The 22,405-nt window shown below is 32.8% G+C and overlaps 2 protein-coding genes across 3 annotated transcripts in view; one reads left to right on the top strand and one right to left on the bottom strand.

Annotated features, from left to right (window-relative positions):
- Positions 1 to 999: 999 nt before the first annotated feature.
- On the top strand, positions 1,000 to 6,730 carry LOC128202249 (uncharacterized). The gene is made up of 3 exons (XM_052901854.1): positions 1,000 to 1,279; positions 1,804 to 2,588; positions 6,689 to 6,730. Exons 2-3 carry the CDS (start codon positions 1,809 to 1,811, stop codon positions 6,728 to 6,730), a joined length of 822 nt encoding a protein of 273 aa, XP_052757814.1. The 5' UTR covers positions 1,000 to 1,279; positions 1,804 to 1,808.
- Positions 6,731 to 13,426: 6,696 nt separating this feature from the next.
- LOC113514590 (dual specificity tyrosine-phosphorylation-regulated kinase 2) overlaps positions 13,427 to 22,405 on the bottom strand; it is a 101,588-nt gene continuing 92,609 nt past the window's right edge. For both annotated transcript variants that reach the window (XM_052901940.1, XM_052901939.1), the window contains exon 9: positions 13,427 to 18,944. In XM_052901940.1, coding sequence (XP_052757900.1) covers positions 18,755 to 18,944 — 190 coding nt within the window. In that variant the 3' untranslated portion in view covers positions 13,427 to 18,754. The remainder of the gene's footprint in view (positions 18,945 to 22,405) is intronic.

The following is a 22,405-nucleotide window of genomic DNA, read 5'->3' on the forward strand; positions in this document are numbered from 1 at the left end:
ATCAACATGTTGGCCTTTTGCTTCCCGTAGATACTTTAAAATTTCTTCATAACACCTCGTTCGCACACATGGCCGTATATATTTAAATTCTTGAGCCAATAACAGTCCGAAATACTCATTTCTTTTATCCTCTTCTCCATAAATTAAGCATTTAGAACAGTTTGTTTCTTCTTTCAGTAAATTTTCTTTTACTTTATCCTCGTTTTTTTCTTTGTTGCGACGACGCTGGGTAAATCATCTGGACACTGGGTCTCACTATCGCCAAATATATTTGGAGATCGGCTTCGGCTACGGCTTGGCAGACATTTTTTTCTTTCTACAATTTTAAATTAAATTTATTAGAATAAATGCTTCGAACACACGCGATCTAAGTACCTTTTGTGTTTATTATACCTTACCTACCTAGGTATAAAAAGAGTACTTACGTAGATTTTCTTTTATTAACTGTTTTATACGAAGATCTTGATCTCTCAAATTAGCATCCATTTTACTTCCAGTGATTATCAACTAAATTAATAATCCACAAAGTATTAAATAACGTTTTTATGAAATATTTAGCACAAAAACAATACCCTTTAAATATCGATCGTCAGTAACTGTGGCTGACTTACCTATATTCTAGCAAGCAGGACTGCCAGATGTGAAGGGGAAATCCCCAATAAATTGTTGCATGTGACTGATGATCTGAGCATGTTCGTTTCATAATAAAAATGTTGCCAGGTAACCAAAAAGTCGTATGTTTTTGTGCGAATTACGATCATAATCTTTACGATCGTACATTAAAAAATAGACAAATAATAGTATGAGTACGATTTAAATCGTATATCTGTCAACCCTGCTAGCAAGACAGCGACAAAATCACGTTGCATAACAATGTAGCCCAAGCTTATATCTTATGAAATATACGGAAGAGATACGGACTTAGAAAAAACAGAAATGTTGTTCTTTGTGGAAGTCATTGATGAAATCTATGCGGGCTAAACCGCAAACTTTCTTCAAACAAAAACAGCGCCATCTAGTATCGAGTTCTGTAATTATCTCTTTGTTTATGGATTTGAAGTAAGACCGCCACGCATGCAATACATTATGACTGGGGATCCCCCTATTCGTCGACGCTGAATATGAGGCGACGACAATCACTGTCAAACGTGTTCACTATTACTCTGACTCTGGTAACGTGACTTCCTGGTAACGTGTTAGGTAGGAAAAGCAGTAAAAAAGTGCATATTAAGGGAGCAGATTTGAAATAATATTTATACTTAACAAGAAATAATTAAAGGTAAGTGGATTTTTGAATGATACAATTATATCATGATCACTTAACAATTTTAACTTAAAATTAGATGTATTATTACAAGCTTTTATTTAGCTTGCGTTATGTAAATAAAAGTATGTAGGTATGTTCGTATGTTGATGCAATTATCCTCAATCCTCAACCGACTGGGATAAAATTTTCCATACACGTTTATTTTGGATGATAGTGCATAGTTAGCTGAGAGTCGTCATTGGATAATAATGGTGGATAGCCTAAGATGTGTACTAGATATTTATTTTTAACATAATATGCGTAAGTACCTAATCGAATTAAAGAAGTTGCTGAGAAAAATACAGAACAATACGATAATAAACTAGCGTCTGCGTTTAATCCTCCGAGGAGATGTAATTTTACAAAGGTTTTTTGTATTTATTTTATTATTTTTTTAATAAATTTATTGTAAATAACAAGAAATAATCATTGTAAAAAAATAGGCACTCTATTGTTGAATTTTCGTCAGACCAACTAATCATCGTTCATTTTTTTAGGTTCAATGGGGAGACCTAAAGATTTACGCATATGGGAGCACTACCGTACTTTACCAAACAAGTCTGTTTCTTGCAAGCTTTGTAATAAGGTCTACAAATTCAGTAATGCTGCCAAAATGCTTCAACATCTTATCACTTGTCCAAAATCTCCAGAAACATTAAAAGACTCTATGAAACTTATAAAAGATAGCTCGTCCAAAACCAAAATGTCTGGACTGTCAGAGATAGAGACAAATGATTCTTTTATAAGCCCCTCGTCGTCTGCTAATACTACAATAAATGCTGAGTTTCAAGACACCGATGATCATATAAAAACAGAATTAGCAAGAGCTATATTTGTAACAGGGACGCCATTATCGATGGTGCAACATCCTTTATGGATACAATTTTTCGAAAAATTGCAACCAAAATTTAAAATACCTTCACGTAAAGCTTTAGCGACAAAATACTTAGATAAAATATATAGAGAAATGCGTTTTGAGTTAAATGAGGAACTAAATGCTTGTAGTTACTTACACCTTCAGTGCGATGGCTGGTCTAATTTAAGAAATGAAGGAATAATAAACTTTCTTATATCAAAACCTCAACCTGCATACGTTAAAAGTTTGAATACAGAAAGTAATCCTCACACTAGTGAATACCTTAGCCAAGAAGTTGAAAAAGTAATGAAAGTGTATGGAGCAAATAAGTTTCTTGTACTTATTGGCGATAACGCTAGAAATATACAAAAGGCATTCGAATTAACAAAACTCAAATATCCACATGTTGTTCCTCTCGGTTGCTGTGCACATATCCAACTTAACTTGTTGTGCCAAGATATTGTAAAGATACAAGAAGTAACTGTGTTTATTATGCAAGCCATAAATATAATAAAAACTGTTAAAAGGAGTCAACGATTAAGTTCCTTGTTGATAAAATCAAGGCAGGGTGAAGATTCTACACAAACACTAAAATTGCCTTGTGCTACAAGATGGGGAAGTCATGTTACTTCGTTAAAAAGTTTGAAAGCAAATAAGATAGCTTTGCAAATATTAACAGTTAGAGAAGATGTGGTAATTTCAAGAGATATTAAAGATTTAATTCTAAGTGATGATTTCTGGACGAAGACAGGGGAATGTATAAGTATTTTGGAACCAGTCACTGAAAGCATATTTTACTTAGAGAGCGACCAGAATCGTTTGCATCGCACATACATTACATTTAGAGATGTACAAGCTAAGATACGTTTTGCATTAAATGAGATTTCGACATTGAGCGAAGAAAGCAAACAGCAGATTCTAACATCAGTATCTTCAAGATGCAATATGGCAATGAGGCCAATACATTTTGCAGCATATATTCTAGACCCCAGGACTCTAGGAGTCGAACTTACTCAAGAGGAAGAACTTAAGGGTATGGAGTTTATCTACAATTTAAGCCAACACTTAAGTTTGTCAAATGTAATGGCAGATTTGGCGTGTTATAAAGCTAAAGAAAACTTTTGGGCCGGAGGATTTGTATGGAGCTCATTAGATAGCATTGAGCCCCTAATATGGTGGAAAGGTATTTGTGGTTCCACTGAGTTAAGCAAAGTAGCGATTCGTATTCTATCAGCTCCCTGTACTTCGGCAGCCACTGAGCGTTCCTTTAGTATCCAAGGCTACATACATAATAACAAAAGAAATCGACTTACAACTGAAAGAACTGAAAAAATTTCATTCATTTGTTATAACTGGAATCTTAAACATAAAGCTGAATGCGAGGACATTCAGTTTAATGAAGAAAATACCTTAGAAGCTTTTGAGCGAGTAAATGAACATAACAGTTTAGACGAAATAGAGCCTATCGAACCTATACAATTCATCGCTTGTAATAACTCTGAATCTGACAGTGATTGACTGTAGTTTTACATTTTACTTTCATCTCTTTCTTAATAAACTCAAAATCAAATTAAAAGTTTTTTATTCTGTAGGCTGCATAATAATATTGTCTATGTCCAGTATAGTGGACGTCTTGCGGCTGAGATGACGATGATGAAGTACAAAATCATAAACACCCAAAAATTTGGGTGTTTATGGGGTTTAAACAATAAACCCAAAACACCCGGTTTTTACCCACCAGACTTTAAACCCACCCAGGTGGATTGCCCATCTCTACTCTCATTATGTTTTCAATAGGAATCTAATTATTTAATAAGTCAATTTCTGTTTTTCATATGACGGAATTAATCTCATACTTAGGTAATATGAAAGTGAATAGGTATATTTATTTTGTTTTCGTTATACTTTTATCCTAGTTTTCATACATATTTAAAAACAATCCTTTACAAATATAAGCAAATTAATTTCGTGACCGAACGGTTGGGTTTGTTTTAGATAGTAACTCTATTTAGGGACCACTCACACTTATTCAGCTCTATTCAGCTTTTGTCCATAGAAAACGACGATTTTCATGCAAATGCTATAGAGAGCGTTCAGCGCTGTTCCGCCGCATTCACCGTTGAACGCGGCGAAACAGCTCTTTACAGGATTGTTTCGTGACTCCTTGTCGACAAGTTGCGGCCTGTATTGTTTCAGATTTGATTTTTTTCTCATTCTTACGACACCGTACGCGGCTGATATGGCTGTATATGTGTGACCAAAATCGTTCAGCGAAACACGAATGAATAGCTGAATAAATGTGAGTAGTCCCTTATTTGTATTATCAACTAGTTCTCCGCAGGGAAAGCCGCAGGAATCAGTATATGAAGTAACCTATTTGTTAAGTTAGGATTTAATCTACCCGTGTACCAAATTTCATTCGATTTTCTTCAGTCGATACTGTAAAATACATACAAACATTTTTGTTTGATACAACTTATAATGGCAAACAAGCTGACGGCCCACCTGATAGAAAGTGGTAACCGTCGCCTATAGACATGAACAGTACCATGGACATAACAGAGTATACTGTTTCGCCCAAGATACCCCCCCATGCGTTGCCATTCCTGAGAACTCAGGTTTTATTCCTCTGGACCCTATAAATTCACTGCCATATCCCACCCTTCAAATCGAAACACAGCCGTGCAAACACAACTGCTTTACGGTTGAAACACGAATGGGACAGAGGTGCCTAAACAAACATCTTTTGTTCAAAGTCTCCCTCTGGTATAGATGGATAGATTTTGTTGAAGCCTATTAATGCAAATAAGAAAAGAGGACCTTACATGGCGGATTTGTTTTTTAGAACTTGGGGAACGGACATGATTGCGTGCGCGTTTCGAATTGCAGGAAATTTTGTTTTATTATCATCTCTTCGTACACTCTTGACATAGTGGTCATGGTTTTTATAATGATAGTGGATCGTCGATGAGGCCCTCCTTCGCGATTGAGGTCCTCGCAATGCGTCTCCATCTTCTGCTCACAGCCGAGCGAGAGCATTCCACAATAGACTGCTGTGTGACCGTTTTGGTGAGGTCAGTCCATCGCGTTGGTGATCTACCTCGAGAACGTTTGCGTTGTACCGCTCCTTGGACAATTAGACGTTCCATACAGTTTTCATTCCGGATGATACGGCCAAAGTACTTGAAAATTCGTATTTGCACATACACCCACACAATTAATTTTGATCTACCGTTTCGCGTATCTTTGTTAATACTAAACCCACGCATCCGAATCTATATATGCATATTGTTGCTACATATAATTATTCCTAATTCTCACAAAGGTAAGTAATCTTTTGAAATGTTAAGAAAATATTACAAAAGAGCATTTACTTGTGAACTGTCACTTTGTAAAAAAGTCCTTGACCCGACGTTAGAGATCCGGTCATCTCAATCAATCACTTACAGTTGAGTGATTTTTAAACTCTATTAGGGTCTATGCACTTTATGGTTTTTTTTTGATGGGTGAAAAAGGTTTGGTAGCCCCGCCTGCGCTAACGGGATACGCTGGCGGAGCACCAGTGAAGGGTGATAGATGAGAATGAAAACAGGCCAGTTAGCCCATCATGATGAATTCATCAGGAATTAGCCATGATACTTTCCAGGGAGAACCGCGAGGAGGTCGACCTGCACTTTATGGTTTTTCACCGCTTGATTTTTCGCGGCATTTTTTTTTATCCCGTATGTAAAATATTATAAATCCAATTAGTTATATATCTACAATCTGCTTTATATAAAAAAGAATTTATTTGATTCTTTTTCAGAAAATGCTCGTAATATAAAAGAAAGTATGTATTGCCTTAGTAAAAAATTGTCACAGTATTGAGATTATTTGTTAATTATTTACATTAAGTACGTTAATAGTAAGGTAATCAATAAATGAATGAATTAGATAATAAAATCTAAGAAATAACATAATATTGTTATAAAATTATGTGACTAAACTAAAGCAATTTCAACCTACTTCAAATATAAGATGTTCTTTAATTAACATCATTATAATATCAAGAACAAGTAATTAAAAAAATTAAAAAAAAAAAATTAATTATTTAACGATAAAAAATTTCTTTGAGATCACTGAGATATTATAAATATACATACATCTGTGCATATTAGCTTAAAATTTTTGTATACATTGTAGCTAATCTTAGAGTATATAGATAGAGTATCTCCATAGAAATGCTTCGAGGAAAACGGATCAACTTTTTCATACCATTTTGCGTGATAAATATGGTTGTGAGTGAGTCCTTTATAAATTCTATATATTTATTTTGTCTTATAATTTTTGCATTTTTTTAATGCGTAATTTTATTTATTAAGTAATACGTTCTAGATATATTTTATATATAAATATAAAGAATACTGATAAAAAAACAAGTCAGTTAATTTGACAATTAGCTGACAAAAAGTTGTATTATTTTTCAGGCTCGATGCTCTATTTATATAATCTAAAATTATAATATATGCATTTTTCAATTGTATTAGAAACCTGAAATGAAGATTCGCAATGATAATGATGACCTATGAATGTGATGACCGATGAATAATGATGACCTTATTATAATAGTTTTGAAAAGCAGCGCGTTTGCCAATAATTAAATTATTGATTGACAGTTTACAACGTATTTTTAAAACATGAAACCATAGAGTATATAAGAATCACTAAATTCCGTCTAGATAATAATGAATAATAATAAAATACCTATAGCAACATGCAAGGTGAACAAAAATCGTGCAAGCTTAATCTATGATTATATTAAATACGTGGGAAAAAATCATCCGATAAAATGCTGGAAGGTGACAATTCACAGTTTGGACATACCCTTACTTCATAATCCTAATCTCCAGTCCAATTTTTCGACTAATGGTCATCAGGGTTGTCAAGTCGTGTCATGTTAAGCTACAAGAACAAGAAACAGTTCTTGATATGCCCATAACAACATGGCACATCTTGATAATGTAACGTGTCACTGGCCATTGAAAGTTTGACAGAGCGCACGAGCGTTTCGAAATTTAAAATGAACGAATTAAAATTAATGTTTTTTTTTTATCTATAGCATAGACAATAAATTATTCTATAGCAATTATTTATGACAATTAATTTTAATCAGTCATTATAAGTACAATAAATAGGTAGTCCAAATTGATAACAAGAGCGAGTTTTGATAAAAGATAGGCAGTTAGTTTCGAAATATATTACCGTTAAATCAGATTGTGGCATTATTCTTTATTCGATTAAGTATTTGACTTATTGGGCTCATTGTAAAAAAAAGTTCGTATATAAAACATACACACACACACATGCACACGCACACGCGCACGCGCAGGTGCACACGCACGCACACGGACACGCGCACGCGCATGCACACGCACACGCACACGTGATCCAAATCAGAAGTGATTATTTTCTTATGTGGATTTTTTTTCTTCAAAACAGGGACGTATACGTAACATAAATATGTAACGAACGAAAGTACGTTACTCTAAAGTTTAAAATACTTTTTATATGACGATTATAATATTATTATTTACTTATTATAGCGAGAATTCTATAAAAATCCGAAAAGTCAATTAACAATTTTTTTGTTTCAATCAATAGAACTTAATTAAAAAGTTAATAAAGAGAGCTAAGACAAACTGCTGATGTCCAACAGCAGTGCAGTTCAAAAAGCTATTAATTGATCGGATATCTCTATTTGTTACTAATTTAAAGAGTGTTTCTACGATAAGTTCCAGAAAAATTGGTTACATTTTTATTAAGTTTCCATTGACACAGAATAGTATAATAGTGTTGCCGTATGCTCTAGGCATAGAATGGACCATCCCTTCCTTTCCCGTGGGTGTCGTAAGAGGCGAAGGGAACTTAATGGTCGAAGGATGGGCAGCAGCGTCCCTTTTAAAACATCACTAAAAGCCAAACTACGGTTTACAACTCGCCTGCGAAACGTGGCAAGTACTGACAAAACCCCTCCTTTATGGGGTAAGCCTATGTTTAGCAGTGGACATTTAACTACTCAAATGATGATGATGATGAGTATGATCATTTCAGCCATTATCCGTCCACCGCTGGACATAAGCCTATCCCATAGACTGCCATAAAGAACGGTCCTGAGCCACCTGCATCCATTGAATCCCTGCAACGCATTTCAGGTCCTCACTCCATTTAGTGAGGGGTCGTCCTACACTGCGTTTACCCGTTGCCACTCAAGAACCTTTCTTCCCCATCGGTTGTCGGTTCTTCGAGTTATGTGACCAGTCCATTGCTACGTCAGCTTGCTTATCCTTCGGGTTATATCGGTTATTTTGGTTCTTTTTCGGATATCCTCGTTTCGGATTCTATCACGCAAAGAGACTACGAGCATAGCCCTTTCCATAGCCCGCTGAGTCACTTGTACCTTTTGCATACGAGCAATCGTGGACCGCGTTTCGTTTCCGTAAGTCTTCACTGGCAACACGCATTGGTTAAAGACCTGATGAAGAGTATAATAGGCATAATTTAGACATATTATGTCAGGTACTTATCTCGACGAGCTGCTAACCGTCGGCCGTATCGATATTTAGTTTCACGTAATCGAATACGAAATCGATGTAATACAATATCGGTTCTTTCTCAACACTATCCTAAAGTAAAAGCAACTGTAGCGTTTTGAAATATCAAAAATCCGTTCTCTGTATTTAGCAACCGCGATGGATGCCCACACGAGATTGAATTATAACTATTTTTAGAAAACAATCACAAAGTATGTGTTATGACATATTCACGAATGTTCCAATTCGATGTGTGGACATTGTAAAATTGTTTAAGAGGAGTTAAGCGTTTTAAAAATGGAATAAAAATGATACAGTCACGATTGTAACCTCTAATCAGACGGTCGGTGGGTATCGACTGTTGCAGTTGTGGTAAATGTAACATTGGTTTGTCGGGGAAAATATATATACATAAAATTTATTAAGTTATAAAATTTATTAGTTAGTTTGTTAACAAAATTTTGCTCATTTTTTATACAACTTAGAATGGCAAACAAGCTTGCGGCCCACCTGATGGAAAGTGGTAATCGTCGCCTATAGACACGAGCAGTACCATGGACATAACAGAGTATACTGTTTCGCCCATGATACCCCGCATGCGTTGCCATTCCTGAGAACTCAGGTGTTATTCCTCTGTACCCTGTAAATTCACGCCATATCCCACCCTTAAAACCGAAACACAGCCATGCAAACACAACTGCTTCACGGTAGAAACACGAATGGGACAGAGGTGCCCAAGCAAAACTAAAACTAAGATGTTTATTCTTCTCGAAGTGTTAACAAAGGTCTCCATTATATTCCCGTTGAGCCTAATTTTGCGTAACTATTAAACATCATACGCAAACGAAGATATTTCAACAGACAGACAAACAGGTGACTGGAATAGCAGAACGATGGCTTCACAACACCCAATTAAATTACGGCATTCGTTGAACAAGTGACAATTAGTACTTAATTACAGTCAGATACAATTTCCATTGTATGATAAAAAGGTCTCTTCGGGTGAACGCTAAATATACAGAATTATTAACATAACAACTTTTAACTGTCCAATGCTGAAAATAAGCCTCCCAATTGGGGGGTTTTGATAGTAGTTGCCACGTTTGGCAGGCGGATTTTCAAAATTTTTCAACAGTTCGGCATTAGAGATGTTTTAAGAGAGACGCTGTTGCCCATCCCTCGTATTCCCTTAGTCGCCTCTTACGGCACCCACAGGAAAAGAGGTAGCCTGTTCTATGGCGGAACCACACGGGACCATATAATAATATACAGAATAGATCTTATTAATTTTTAAATTACGTTTGTTACTCTATCATGTTTAAACTGCTGAACAGATTTGAGTAAAATTTAGTACACAGATGAACGACATTTTAATTCATCATCAGCACGTAAAGGTAGGATATAAAAAAAGCTAATTGTCAAATTAGCTGACTTGTTTTTTTATTAGTGTTCTATACACTTACGCACACAATGTACCTTGACGTATCTATATTTAATTATTTAATAAATACAATGAGTTTTTGCGGTTTATAAAAAGATGCAGAATTTATATAACAAAATAAATATAGAAGTTATAAAGAAATCACTTATATCTATTTATTAAGGAAAATTGTATGAAAAAGTTGACCCACTTTTCTCAAAGCATTTGTATGGAGACACTCTATCTATACATATAATCTGATTCGAGCAATTTTTTTACAACATTAAGTAATTATTAATCTATCTATCCTATTTAAGAGCTGCGCTCTTGTCTGTGGAACTCTTGCCTCTCACTACAATTTTCAGCGAGTCTCTTCACCTCTTGATACGACACGACACCAACTCCTTCCTTGATCTGCCTGATATAACTAGCTTCGGTCTCCCTTTTCCCCTCCTTCCTTCTATTTTACCTTCTTCTATAATGTTCATAAGTTTATCGTGTCGTATCAAGTGTCCCAACATATTTCCCCTTCTGTCCTCAATAGTTCTAATAATTTGTCTCTTTTCCTTAACTCTAAGCAGGACCTCCTCATTGCTAATTCGATATCACCAGCTAATTTTCTCCATCCTTCTCCAGCACCACATTTCAAAGGCTCTAAGTTAATTATTAATAAATCGATGCAAATCATATAGTTTTAAAAATGAATACTTTGTAAGTATAAAATTAGAATATTTAGCTCATTTCTGATATTTTTTTTATTTTTTTCAGTTACGATAACAATAATATTGAAGTATATATTATATTTCATATTTTATTAGTACTTTTAAAGTATTAAATTTTTAATTACAATAAATATATTTTATAGTAAACGAGCAATTCACCTCAAGAAACCTTTTTAGTTGTGTGAAAAAGCCCACGACAAGTTGAATAACAGTTGATAGCATCGTCCCATTGTGGTTTGGTACCGCATCGGGGCCTATTTCAACAAGGAAGTAAGTCGCTTTTGAAGCTAGGGCTGTCAATCGATACCTTTGTATATCCTTATGTATAAATGTAAAAGTGCTTTTGTTTATCACTTTATAGCGCTTTAACTGCTTAACGAGTTACTCTGAAGGACAAAGTCTGGAGTAAAAGCTAGTTAATAAATAATAATGAAAATAATAATACCAGGGTCCCCTCTTTTCATTTTTTAGGTTTAACTCAACTTTTTTTCAATATTTACACCAATTCTACACCAATTCTAAATTTTGAAAATGGTACATTTACTTTCATGTTCACTTGAATTTACAGGGTACATAGGAATAACACCTGAGTCCTCAAGAATGGCAACGCATGGGGGTATCATGGGCGAAACAGTATACTCTGTTATGCCCATGCTACTGTTCATGTCTATAGGCGACGGTTACCACTTTCCGTCAGGTGGGCCGTCAGCTTGTTTGCCATTCTAAGTTGTATAAAATAAAATGTCGATTCTAAATTTATTTTATTACTATTGAAGCCACTTTTTTAATAAAAAATATTAGGTATAAACATCGAGATATCTTTAATATAACAAATAGACTAGATATCTGGGTACTCCCATGATGCAAGTCCGAATAATAATTACTGATAACTTTTTCTACAGCTCTAAAAGTCGTAGCGAGAGTCTGCCATTTTACCTTACGATTATTTACTTTTTTCCTTTGGAATCATGTTATATTCTTAGATCTCATTCTAAAAACTTATGAATATTCTTTAAATAAAAAAAAAAAAATATAAATTGTAGAATAATAATTACTGATAACTACTAGCCATTTTACCTTAGATTATTTACTTTTTTCCGGAATCATGTTATATAGATCTCATTCTAAAAACTTATGAATATTCTTTAAAAAAAAAAAATTGTAGTTAGTTGTGTAAAAACTAGAGCAAGATAGTTTATGTAAATTTTTCAAATATATAAAATATTAAATTTAACACTTTTGCGTCATATGTTTTATATTTTATAAGAGATTGAAATTAATGCATTCGTTCACTTTGATGACTCTCAAAACGGGTTACACGAGGCGTGGTCACGAGAAGACTGATGTCATATCTCCATTTCGGAGGCAGAAGTATTTTCTTCTACCCACTCATTGTTTCATATCATATTAATTGTGTCATTGTACTGAGGGTTACTATAGATAGATAGATAGGTAGATAAATAATTTATTTGCATTACTTACACACACAAACAACAAAAGACACAAATGCAAAGTGAAAAAAGAAAAAAGATACATTTACAAAAAAAAAAAAAAAAAAAACAAATTCAAAATCAGAATGCATACAATTAGTAACAATTTTTTTTTCATGCGTGTGCCACAGAAACACAAAATGGCCACAACACGATACTGACCGTGTCTTTATTCAACCACAGCATTTATCCAAATGATTGTCATTATGTAGATTATTGTTACATTAAAACTTATAGGTGGCAACCTTATTTATTGTGGTTTTTTGACATTACAGAGTCGTATTGCTTGGAATTTGTTATGTTGAAATACTAAATAGGTTAGATACTTACGTTAATATACTTCGATTATGTTTGTATAGGAAATTATAGATAATGTTTAAGTAAGTTGGTATTATGTAAATAATAAATTTCGTACTGCCATTCTAAACTATATACATAGTAATGCTTTTGAATTATAATTGAAAATATTCCTTTATAATAGATATCAGTATGACACGATAATGGCTGTATGGTCCTGGCATCGACCGAACCTGCCCTTTCTTTTCCTTGGTGTCGTAAAAGGCGATTAAGAGGGCGAAAGATGGGCAGCTGTATGCCTTTTAAAACATCTTTAAATCCTAACTGCATTTGCGAATCCGTCTGCCAACCATGGCAACTACTAGCAAAAATCACCAAGAATGAGGCTTATGTTCAGCAATGGGTTAAGGGCTGATATGATATTTTTTTATACAACTTAGAATGGCAAACAAGCTGACGGCTCACCTGATGGAAAGTAGTAACTGTCGCCTATAGATAGACATGAGCAGTACCATGGACATAACAGAGTATAATGTTTCGCCCATGATACCCCCCATGTGTTGCCATTCCTGCGGACTCGGGTGTTATTCCTCTGTACCCTGTAAATTCACGCCCGCGCCCACCCTTCACACCGAAACACAGCCATGCAAACACAACTGCTTCACGGTAGAAACACGAATGGGACAGAGGTACCCAAGCAATCGACTTTTGCACAAAGTCTCCCCTTGGTGATTGATGATCTGGGGATGATGATGAAAACAATACAGGATCACTTGGAAGAACTTTAATATGACGATTCAATCGAAACAAACATTTATTTAATACATATATGATAAATACTTATATATTGAGGTTTAACAATCATTTTCTAAAGCTAGTCTTATGAGAATCACAAATATAGTTCACTAATAAATTATACATTAACACTATACTGAACCCTTACGTCAATTCACAGTTTGGCTTGGCCTATTTATAATCTACGAAACAATAAAATTATGTACACAATCTTAGACCATTTTGCAGTCGAATAGTGTTCTCACTTGAGTTTATTTTGTATTTCGTTGATAAAATTGTAAATTTACGTACTCGTGTTATAAATCCTCCTACCACCAAAATACAAGTCTGCTGTTTAAAACGTATATTAGGTACATGTTTGTTGATAGAAAGAAACAAAGAAACATGTAATATCATGATGAAACATGTAAGTAATAAAACATGTAATAACATTTCACCTATATAGCTATAATTGAAATCGTGTTCTGCAAAGAAATTTGATTTCAATTGTGGCATAACCGGTTATTTTGTTTTAAAAACTAAACTTCTGTGGAAGCGATTTTGATAAAATTTCTATGGTATTGTAAGTTCAAGATGAAAAAAGAATTTTCCAAATTGGTTTATAATTAATGGATTTATGGAAAACAAACATAAAAAATATACAATCGAATTAAAAAACTCTGTTCTGTTTGAAGTCGATTCAAACATGTACATGTTTTATGGATGTGTATTACATGTTTTTGTGTATGTTGATATACACTAATGTGTTATAAAATGAACATTTATTTACTTAACTATACTAAATGAGTATTTAAATGCCCACTTTTTTTCTACTAAGGTAAGATCCACCTGGTCATAATCGATTACCACATCTATAAATACTTGTAAAGCCAGAGAAATCTTGCATTTCGCTATCTCTTGTGACGTGGTAAATCATGAGTCACAGTATACAGTAATTTCACTGGCGTATCTTACTTGAAACATGCGAGTAACAAGTAAGTTGCTTGACAACAAAATTAATATGCCTCTACGGAGGTATTCAAGACTCATGTAGTGAATTTTGTATGAAGTCACACTCTTGACCACTATTAAGCTAGGGAGTGTATTAGTGATCAAGTAATCGCAAGAGACTGATTTATATTGATTTTAAATATACACGTGTACGTATATATTATTATAAATTTAAAATAATTACTTTAATAATGGGGCATTGAATGATCAGGAAAAATTTTAAATGAATAATATACCTGGTTACTCCATATAAATACGTAGCCCGTATTATGAGGTAACCAAGTATATTTATTAAATTATGTTTAATATTTATTTACGTATCACTCAAGTGGAGTTGTTAAACCTTAAGATTAGAACTAAGATATTTGGAAAACATTAATAATATCATAATATGTACCATCTGTAAAATGTTTGTTACGTAAAATTAAATTATTTATTTGAGTACAAATTCTAATACCTATCCTTTTGATTATTACTAAAAGAATCTACATGACAAAAAACTCTTATTATATATAATAGTTGATTGTTTTTCGATAATTTTATTTAAGTATTACTTTGGTATTTATTAAAGAAATATTGTGACTTGCTATCAAAAACAAGTACTTTGAAATCTTAGATTATATAGATAGAATATTGAGTCTCAAAACCAAGTCAACTTTTTGTCAGCTAATTGTTAAATTAGCTAGCTCGTTTTATTTATACTTACGCACACAATGTATCTTGACGTATCTATATTTAATTGTTTAATAAATAAAGAGTTTTTACGCATTAAAAAGATGCAAAAATTATAAGACAAAATAAGTATAGAAGTTATAAAGGAATCACTCATAACTATTTATCACGCCAAATTGTATGAAAAAGTTGACTTACTTTTCTCCAAGCATTTCTACGGAGAGACTCTATCTATATAATATAAGTTTGAGATATAAATAATGTAACTACCATTTGAATTATTTAACCATTTTATTAAAGCATTGAATCTTACCTAATTGAACATTAGATTAAGTACATCTTTTTATGACGACAGTCTACCCATAGGTAGTAATAAGTTAATTATTATATCTAATATAGTACAAAACAATTTAAAACAAAAAAATATATTCAATTTAGATCTGTTAAAGTTTTGGAAAAATAATAGAATTTTTTAATTATACCTACTCTATAAATGTCTATGACATGTTATTGTAAACACTGTATTGACCTATTTTTACGGACCTCTCACTCTAACCATAGACGATAGATAGTGTCTTAAAAAATTAAAAAAAATATAATTAAAGCAACGGATTCCTTGGAAATGGCTACAATAAATGGTCCTGATCCATTATGCATTCATTGACTCTGCAATTCTTTTTTTTTCTAGTTTTTTCTATGCTATAACTGGGAATGCATTCAGTTCGGACAGCGGAGAGATCTAGGTATGAAATTTGAGTCCATTAGATTGAGACATCGGGAAGTATGTTTATATATCAACCTATTAATAACTTACAATTCCCAAATGTAGGTTTAAATATTTAAAATATTTTAAAGTATCGGTCGTCACTCCATCTGGTGAGGGATCATCAACCTTCAACACGTTAATCGGTTCAAGCCAAGCTATGGTCGGCCGATCGCTACTACAGCATGCCGATCCTTCGGGTTATATCGGTCCCTTATTTTTGTAAATATCGATATTTCTATCATGCAACAAATCTATTACATTAATAATTAGTTTTTACTTTGTTTAAACATTTACACGTTTTATTATCTAAGTACTTCTAACATCATGACAGTGTGAGAGTCCTAATATACATATATTAAAGCAACGAATATGATTCATTTTACAATGCACGAGAACTAGTTTTGTAGTGTAAAAAAATTGCAATATAAAAAAAAAAATATTTATATTTATTGCCAATAAACAAAAATTCTAAATTGTAGGATTGTACTCATAGACATTCAACATTCGCAATATTTGCGTTGGTTTGGTCATTTGGAGAGGATGGATGAAAGAAGAATTACGAAAGAGATTTATCGAGCAAGAACGAATGGAGAAGTCGGTAGGGGCCGCCCTAGACGGACGTATGTCGATCAAATAGGCGACGTGCTGAAGAAAGGCCAAATTAAAAGTACCCCTAACCGGCGAGCGTGTATGAAAAGATTGATGAATGTGGATTAAGTGAAAGAGGTTTGTTTGAATCGAAGCATTTGGCGTTCCATTGTTTCTGCCTACCCTAATGGGAGACAGGCGTGACAGATATGTATGTATGTATGTACTCATAGAAAAATGGAACTAGTTCCAGTGCGTCGTAATATGAGCCACAGAAACATTTCATCTAAAGATTTTACAAAATTCTACATAATATAAGTACATTTACTAACACCTTTTTAATCTAAATACCCAAATTTGTCTATTGTACCCTATCTTTTATTCTAGAACGTTGTAGATGGAAACGTATTTCACGATTCAATTAACTCGAGCGATTGAGAAAATGAAATATTGTACTACATAATTCTCAATAACAATATTTCATAATTAGGCAATTATCAACCTGTAATAAGACAAAACATTTGCTACTTAATTAAAAATATAGATATAAATGTATATGTAGTTGTAGGTACACATTTTTTGTCATTGAAATTCATTATTTCACGTTGACTTATTTAATTTTTTTTAGTACGTTTAGTACGTTATGGAATAGGCTAAGGTCGGAGACCATGCTGCCTAGTCTTTAGTAAGATAATTTGTCTGGAATTTGACTTTTTTAATATGTTCTTGTCATCTACCAAAAACAAAAAAAAAAAATCATTTTTAATATTTAATTCATACATGACAACTTAGTTTACCAAAGACAATGATACTAGGTATATATTAATTTTTAACACGACCAGTAACTTATGTGTTCTTTAAAGTTACTCATTTGAATTAAATATACGGTATTGTAGGTAAACAAAAGAGGTATTATAATTTGGCGTGGCACGGCGCGATTTTATCGTTGCGATATAATATGTGTTATTGTGTGAAAATAATGTTTTTCTATTGTATCGTGACGATAAAATCGTTTCTTATTGTGCCGTGCCGTGCTACGATAACGTATAAATATGGCAATGGGCAAACTATTTGTAAATCATTTATAAATACCTACATTTACGCTTGTTGATAAAATAAGCTATTTTTCTGTTAAAACAATAAAATCAATTATTATAGCGTATATGCAGGCACTAAAATAGAGATAAATGATGACGTTTATCATGTGAAACGCCTCGTAGGTGTTTAATAGTAATTTTAAATATGACTAATGTCATATCTATGTCTGATATTCCTAATTTCACAGTGATATGATATAATGAGACGTATACCATCTTGTACTATATTATAATCAAGATTAATGCAATTTTTAAGATATACGTCATTATCTAAAATCTATACAGTAGTTCTACTTTTCCACATTTAGTTTTACATTCGCACAGTTCACTGTCAGTCAACAATTCACAATTTCCAATTTGGCACTGAAATTTAAAAAAGGAATAAGATTTTCTATTTCACGCTTTGAATGCGTAGTTGAAATGAATAAAAATAAAAAAAAAATCCACGTTTCCAATTACAAAAACATTGCAACATGTAAATACGTAATTTAATAGACATTTAAAAATCAACCGAATTTAGTTTTAATGCAATTAGTAAACGAAATGGAACACTTTTTGTCAGTATTGTCAACAATTTTTGTTTTTTTTATTTCAATACCGATATACATTACAAGAATGAAATTTACGTCTGATGGCTAATATCCGATATATTATTTCCAATCCAATATATTTATATATATAATTAAATAGCAATAATATTCCACGCAAATAACTAATCTTGATATAATTCAAGATCGAATTTTCGTAATAGTTTAAAAAGTAATCGCAAACTAGGCAATAGTCAATGCGTCGCTGTAAGTAGTGCATAACAGATTTATACCTCTGTTATATCTTGATTAATATAGCTCAGCATATTGAGTAATGATGGCTCGGTTTAAAACAATGGATGGCTGTTATGTAGTAGATATGATAATGGAATCTAGAATTGGTCTTCATCAGTCGTAAAAATTTAAACGCTAATGTTTAAAACATCTAGTTATGTCATAGCGAGATCTTTTACTAGTTTGATGATGTGAAACTGATCTGGGTAGACTTAATAGCGCCTCTTTGATTCCCAGTTGAAATATTGGTCGTAATAATATCTATGTATTGAAACTCTTTTGCCTAATTTAAATTAAAAAAAAAAAACAAATGATTATCTATGGTATAACCCGCCGGAACCAACTCTAGCTCAAATGTCACGAGGTCACGCCCTACCCAACATGGCGGCCACATCGCCAGCTGACTGCGAATGCAGCAACGCGCTCCGAGTGGGCCTGGGTGGCGCTAGGCGAGGTAAAGCTAGTACTCCCGCAGGAGAAGTCCCCAACGCGCACCCCGTGACGAATTCATGTCTTGAAGCTTCCGTAGGTGTGATTCGCCGTTTTGGATCCCATCTGAAATAAAACTTATGTTAATCAAAAATTCATAATTTGATTTGAGTATGTCCGATATATGCAGGCAAATCAGTGTGCTCTTAATTGCCAATTTCTATTTACCATTTAATAGTCATTTTCATCCATTAATAAAAAAATATGATTCACGATGGCCTGAAGAATGTGCTTATAAAAATTTGAAGTTCATGTTATTTTAATACAGAAAAACAACGCTATCATACGCTATTGAACTGAACTTCTGCAGAGGTCTTTCCACACTTATAAAACAAAGATCGAAGCTACCATATTCTCTTTGACGTAATCTGGTATCACCAAGCTGGTATCAGATACATTTTTAATTTAAATAATAAATCTAAAGTTTAATGAATGTAGGTTCATTTTATATTAGCAATTTGCAGAACAAATTTTTTTTAATAATAATAATTTATTCAATAAAAATATATAGATACAATTACAAGATACATATAGATTACATATTGATTCACAGTAAGTGTCTCTGGTCTCTATACCAGGAAAATGTGTTATGTTATGTTAAATTATTATTATTGCCTTAGCATTTTCGATTAGCAAACATCAAAGTGGCTGTTGTTAAACAACCATTATTTATCGAGTTTTTGCAACGATCAACGTGTACATACCATATTGCGAAGCGTACCCATAATGCACACCCATATGCACTTGTGCAGTTCCTGCCAAGGCTATATTGATATAGAGCTTAGAGTTTCATATAAGAACCTTAATTTATTATCATTATTAATTAAAAATAATAAATTTTATTCTTTATTGTACACAAAAGGTTATTAAAATGTAAAAACAAACATAATAGTGCACAAAGGCGAGCTTATCTCCAATAGAGATTTCTTCCAGCAAACCCAATATGAGAAAAGTGACAGTTCATTAGTAGTTACAGTCATACATGTGTACCGATCAATTTAAAGGTTAAAAATAAATAAATAAAATGTCTTTACAATTGAAAAGGTCGATAGGTATAAATAAATAAATAAAAATATATATAAGTAAATACATATAAATAGATAGATATATATTATATATATTACACAAATATAATAAGTACGTACATCAGCATTATGAGAGGTAATAATTCTTCAGACGTGATATGAAAATCCCAATGCTTGGGCTATATCTAATTTCATGAGGAAATTTTAGTGTAAATAAATTTTAGTGTAATCTGTAATATCTATTATTAATTTATCCAAAAATTATCCAATTCAGTAAGATAAGTCGTAAAACAAGAGAAAGAAACAATAAAATTCTACTAGTTTATTAGAATGCAAAACATGAGCTAACCCACGGGGAATAATGTCTTCTTTGTCCCCTGTTTTCACATTTTTGAGTCAGAATATTCTGTATTGAGTCTTTATTTCTTGCAATTGGGCGTTCTTGAAATCTCCTACTATATTCGACTACACGAATAGTGTAAGAGAATTCAAGAATCACAAAAAACATTTATTAGAAATATGAAAGTGACTTTAAACTGATAATATCAAAGAATTCCGCCCACGCAAATACCAAACGAGTGCAGTAATTGTGCAATACTTGTTTGTTAAATTTATTGTTCACTGGTATTTGTACTCAGAGCTAACAAAATAGTTTGATATTTATATAATAAATCATTACTTTTGTATATTTATAAAAGTATTTACATATTTATTCAATTAAAATTTAACGTGTGCTCCCGACATAGAATGGGCCACTTCTTTCATTCCTGTGCGCATCGTAAGAACTGGCTAAGGGAAAGGCAGCAGCGTCCCTCTTAAAACATCAGCAAAGTCTAACTGCGGCTGCTAACCCACTTGCCAAGTGTGGCAACTAATATTTGAATTTATTTTCTTGCTATTCTACTATCATTACAATACCAGAGCGCTTTTAAAAAATATTTATTCAAGTATTGGATTTGATATTTATTCCTTCATTTTAACTCTAAAACCAATGTAAGCAACCTAGTATTTTAAAAGCAAAAAAGATACATCGACCGTATAAGAAAAGGCTTCCAAAATCGTCTAAATTCCATTGACACTGCTCACAACTTGAGAATACAGCGTGTCGCTTCGTAGATTTCATCTGAATGGGCCTTTATCATATTTACCTTATAAATCCAATTCACACGAACCATCAAACGGAAATTGCGTAATTGTGTAACGTTCCCTTTATGGCGAGTGAGAGCTCGTTTCATTCAATTTAGATGCAAAAGGACGTGATCGATACAGATAATTTTATAAAGAGTTTCGTAATAAAAAGTTTTACAGTTTAACAACATTAAAATTTTGATTGTACCAGCATTACTATTTAGAACTATTAAAAAAAAATCTAATGGAAATGTAAACAAATGAATAATTGGACCTGACCATAAGACAGTCTTCTGAGACCCAAAAGTATATATGAAAAGTGTAAATAATTTGACTGTATAAACTCATTTGTAAATTTACGTGTGTCATAAATGGCTCAAATAAAAAGTTTATCTATCTATAGAAACACTTTTTTTTACAACACAGGGGGCAAACGAGCATGCGGCTCACCTGATGGTAAGTGACTACCGCCGCCCTTTTAAAAAGGAATATATCTGTATATAATAAATGAAACCGGTTAACTACGAAGGTTATCTTGTCTTATCGGTTCGAAAATACTGCTGCTGGAAGTTGATTCCAAAGAATGGTTTAGCGTGGAAGAAAGTGCACGTTGAAAAACGCATGGTGGAAGACCGCCACTCGTCCAGATGATTGGGATGAAAATTTAGCTTGTGGCGGGTTGTACGGTGGTGGAAATCAGGGGGTTCCATACAAAATCATCAAGTTTAATTTTTTTTTTAAAAACTTACAATAACTGTCACATTACCTTTTAATAATTGAGGTTATAACTTGAATGTTGATAATTCTACACGTTAATAACAAATATATTTGCCTACTCTCTAAAATGCATCACGTAATTATGATTTATTACCTAATTCTATAACTTATTGACTCACCGAAAACCCATTTATGTGTTTACCCAATATTTGATTGGTAGAGAACACCTTCCGGTGTTAAATAATCCATATTAACATATATATTTATATTTTATATTAAAATTGAAATAAAAAAATTATACTATTATGATAATACAGATATTAATCGGAGTTTAGCATCTGGTAGATTAGTCGAAGAAATAAAAAAATTGAAATTTGCAAAGATATTTAAATCTATTTTTTTTTTATGCATTTAGAATAACGAACAAGCTAACGGCCAATATGATTGAAAGTGGTAACAGTCGCCTATAGATATGAACAGTTGACATAACAGAGTTTATTGTCAAAGTATATAAGGGCATCGTTATCAACATAGATAGATTGGTTAATACCCGCAATGGATGTGCAAAATATAAAATTTTAATATTTTTATTTTTAATAAATCATGTCTACTTATTCTTAGATCACGCCAGTTTCCTATATTTACAAGATTGATATA

Source organism: Galleria mellonella, unplaced genomic scaffold (genome assembly GCF_026898425.1).
Source record: "Galleria mellonella isolate WM207_F2 unplaced genomic scaffold, CSIRO_AGI_GalMel_v1 utg83, whole genome shotgun sequence".
Taxonomy (NCBI): domain Eukaryota; kingdom Metazoa; phylum Arthropoda; class Insecta; order Lepidoptera; family Pyralidae; genus Galleria; species Galleria mellonella.

Excerpts from the sequence above, each read along its gene's own strand:
- LOC128202249 (XM_052901854.1), top strand. The coding sequence starts at position 1,809 with ATGGGGAGACCTAAAGATTTACGCATATGGGAGCACTACCGTACTTTA. Across the intron at positions 2,589-6,688 it reads TTGTTCCTCTCGGTTGCTGT|AAACCTGAAATGAAGATTCG; the intron begins GCACATATCCAA and ends CAATTGTATTAG.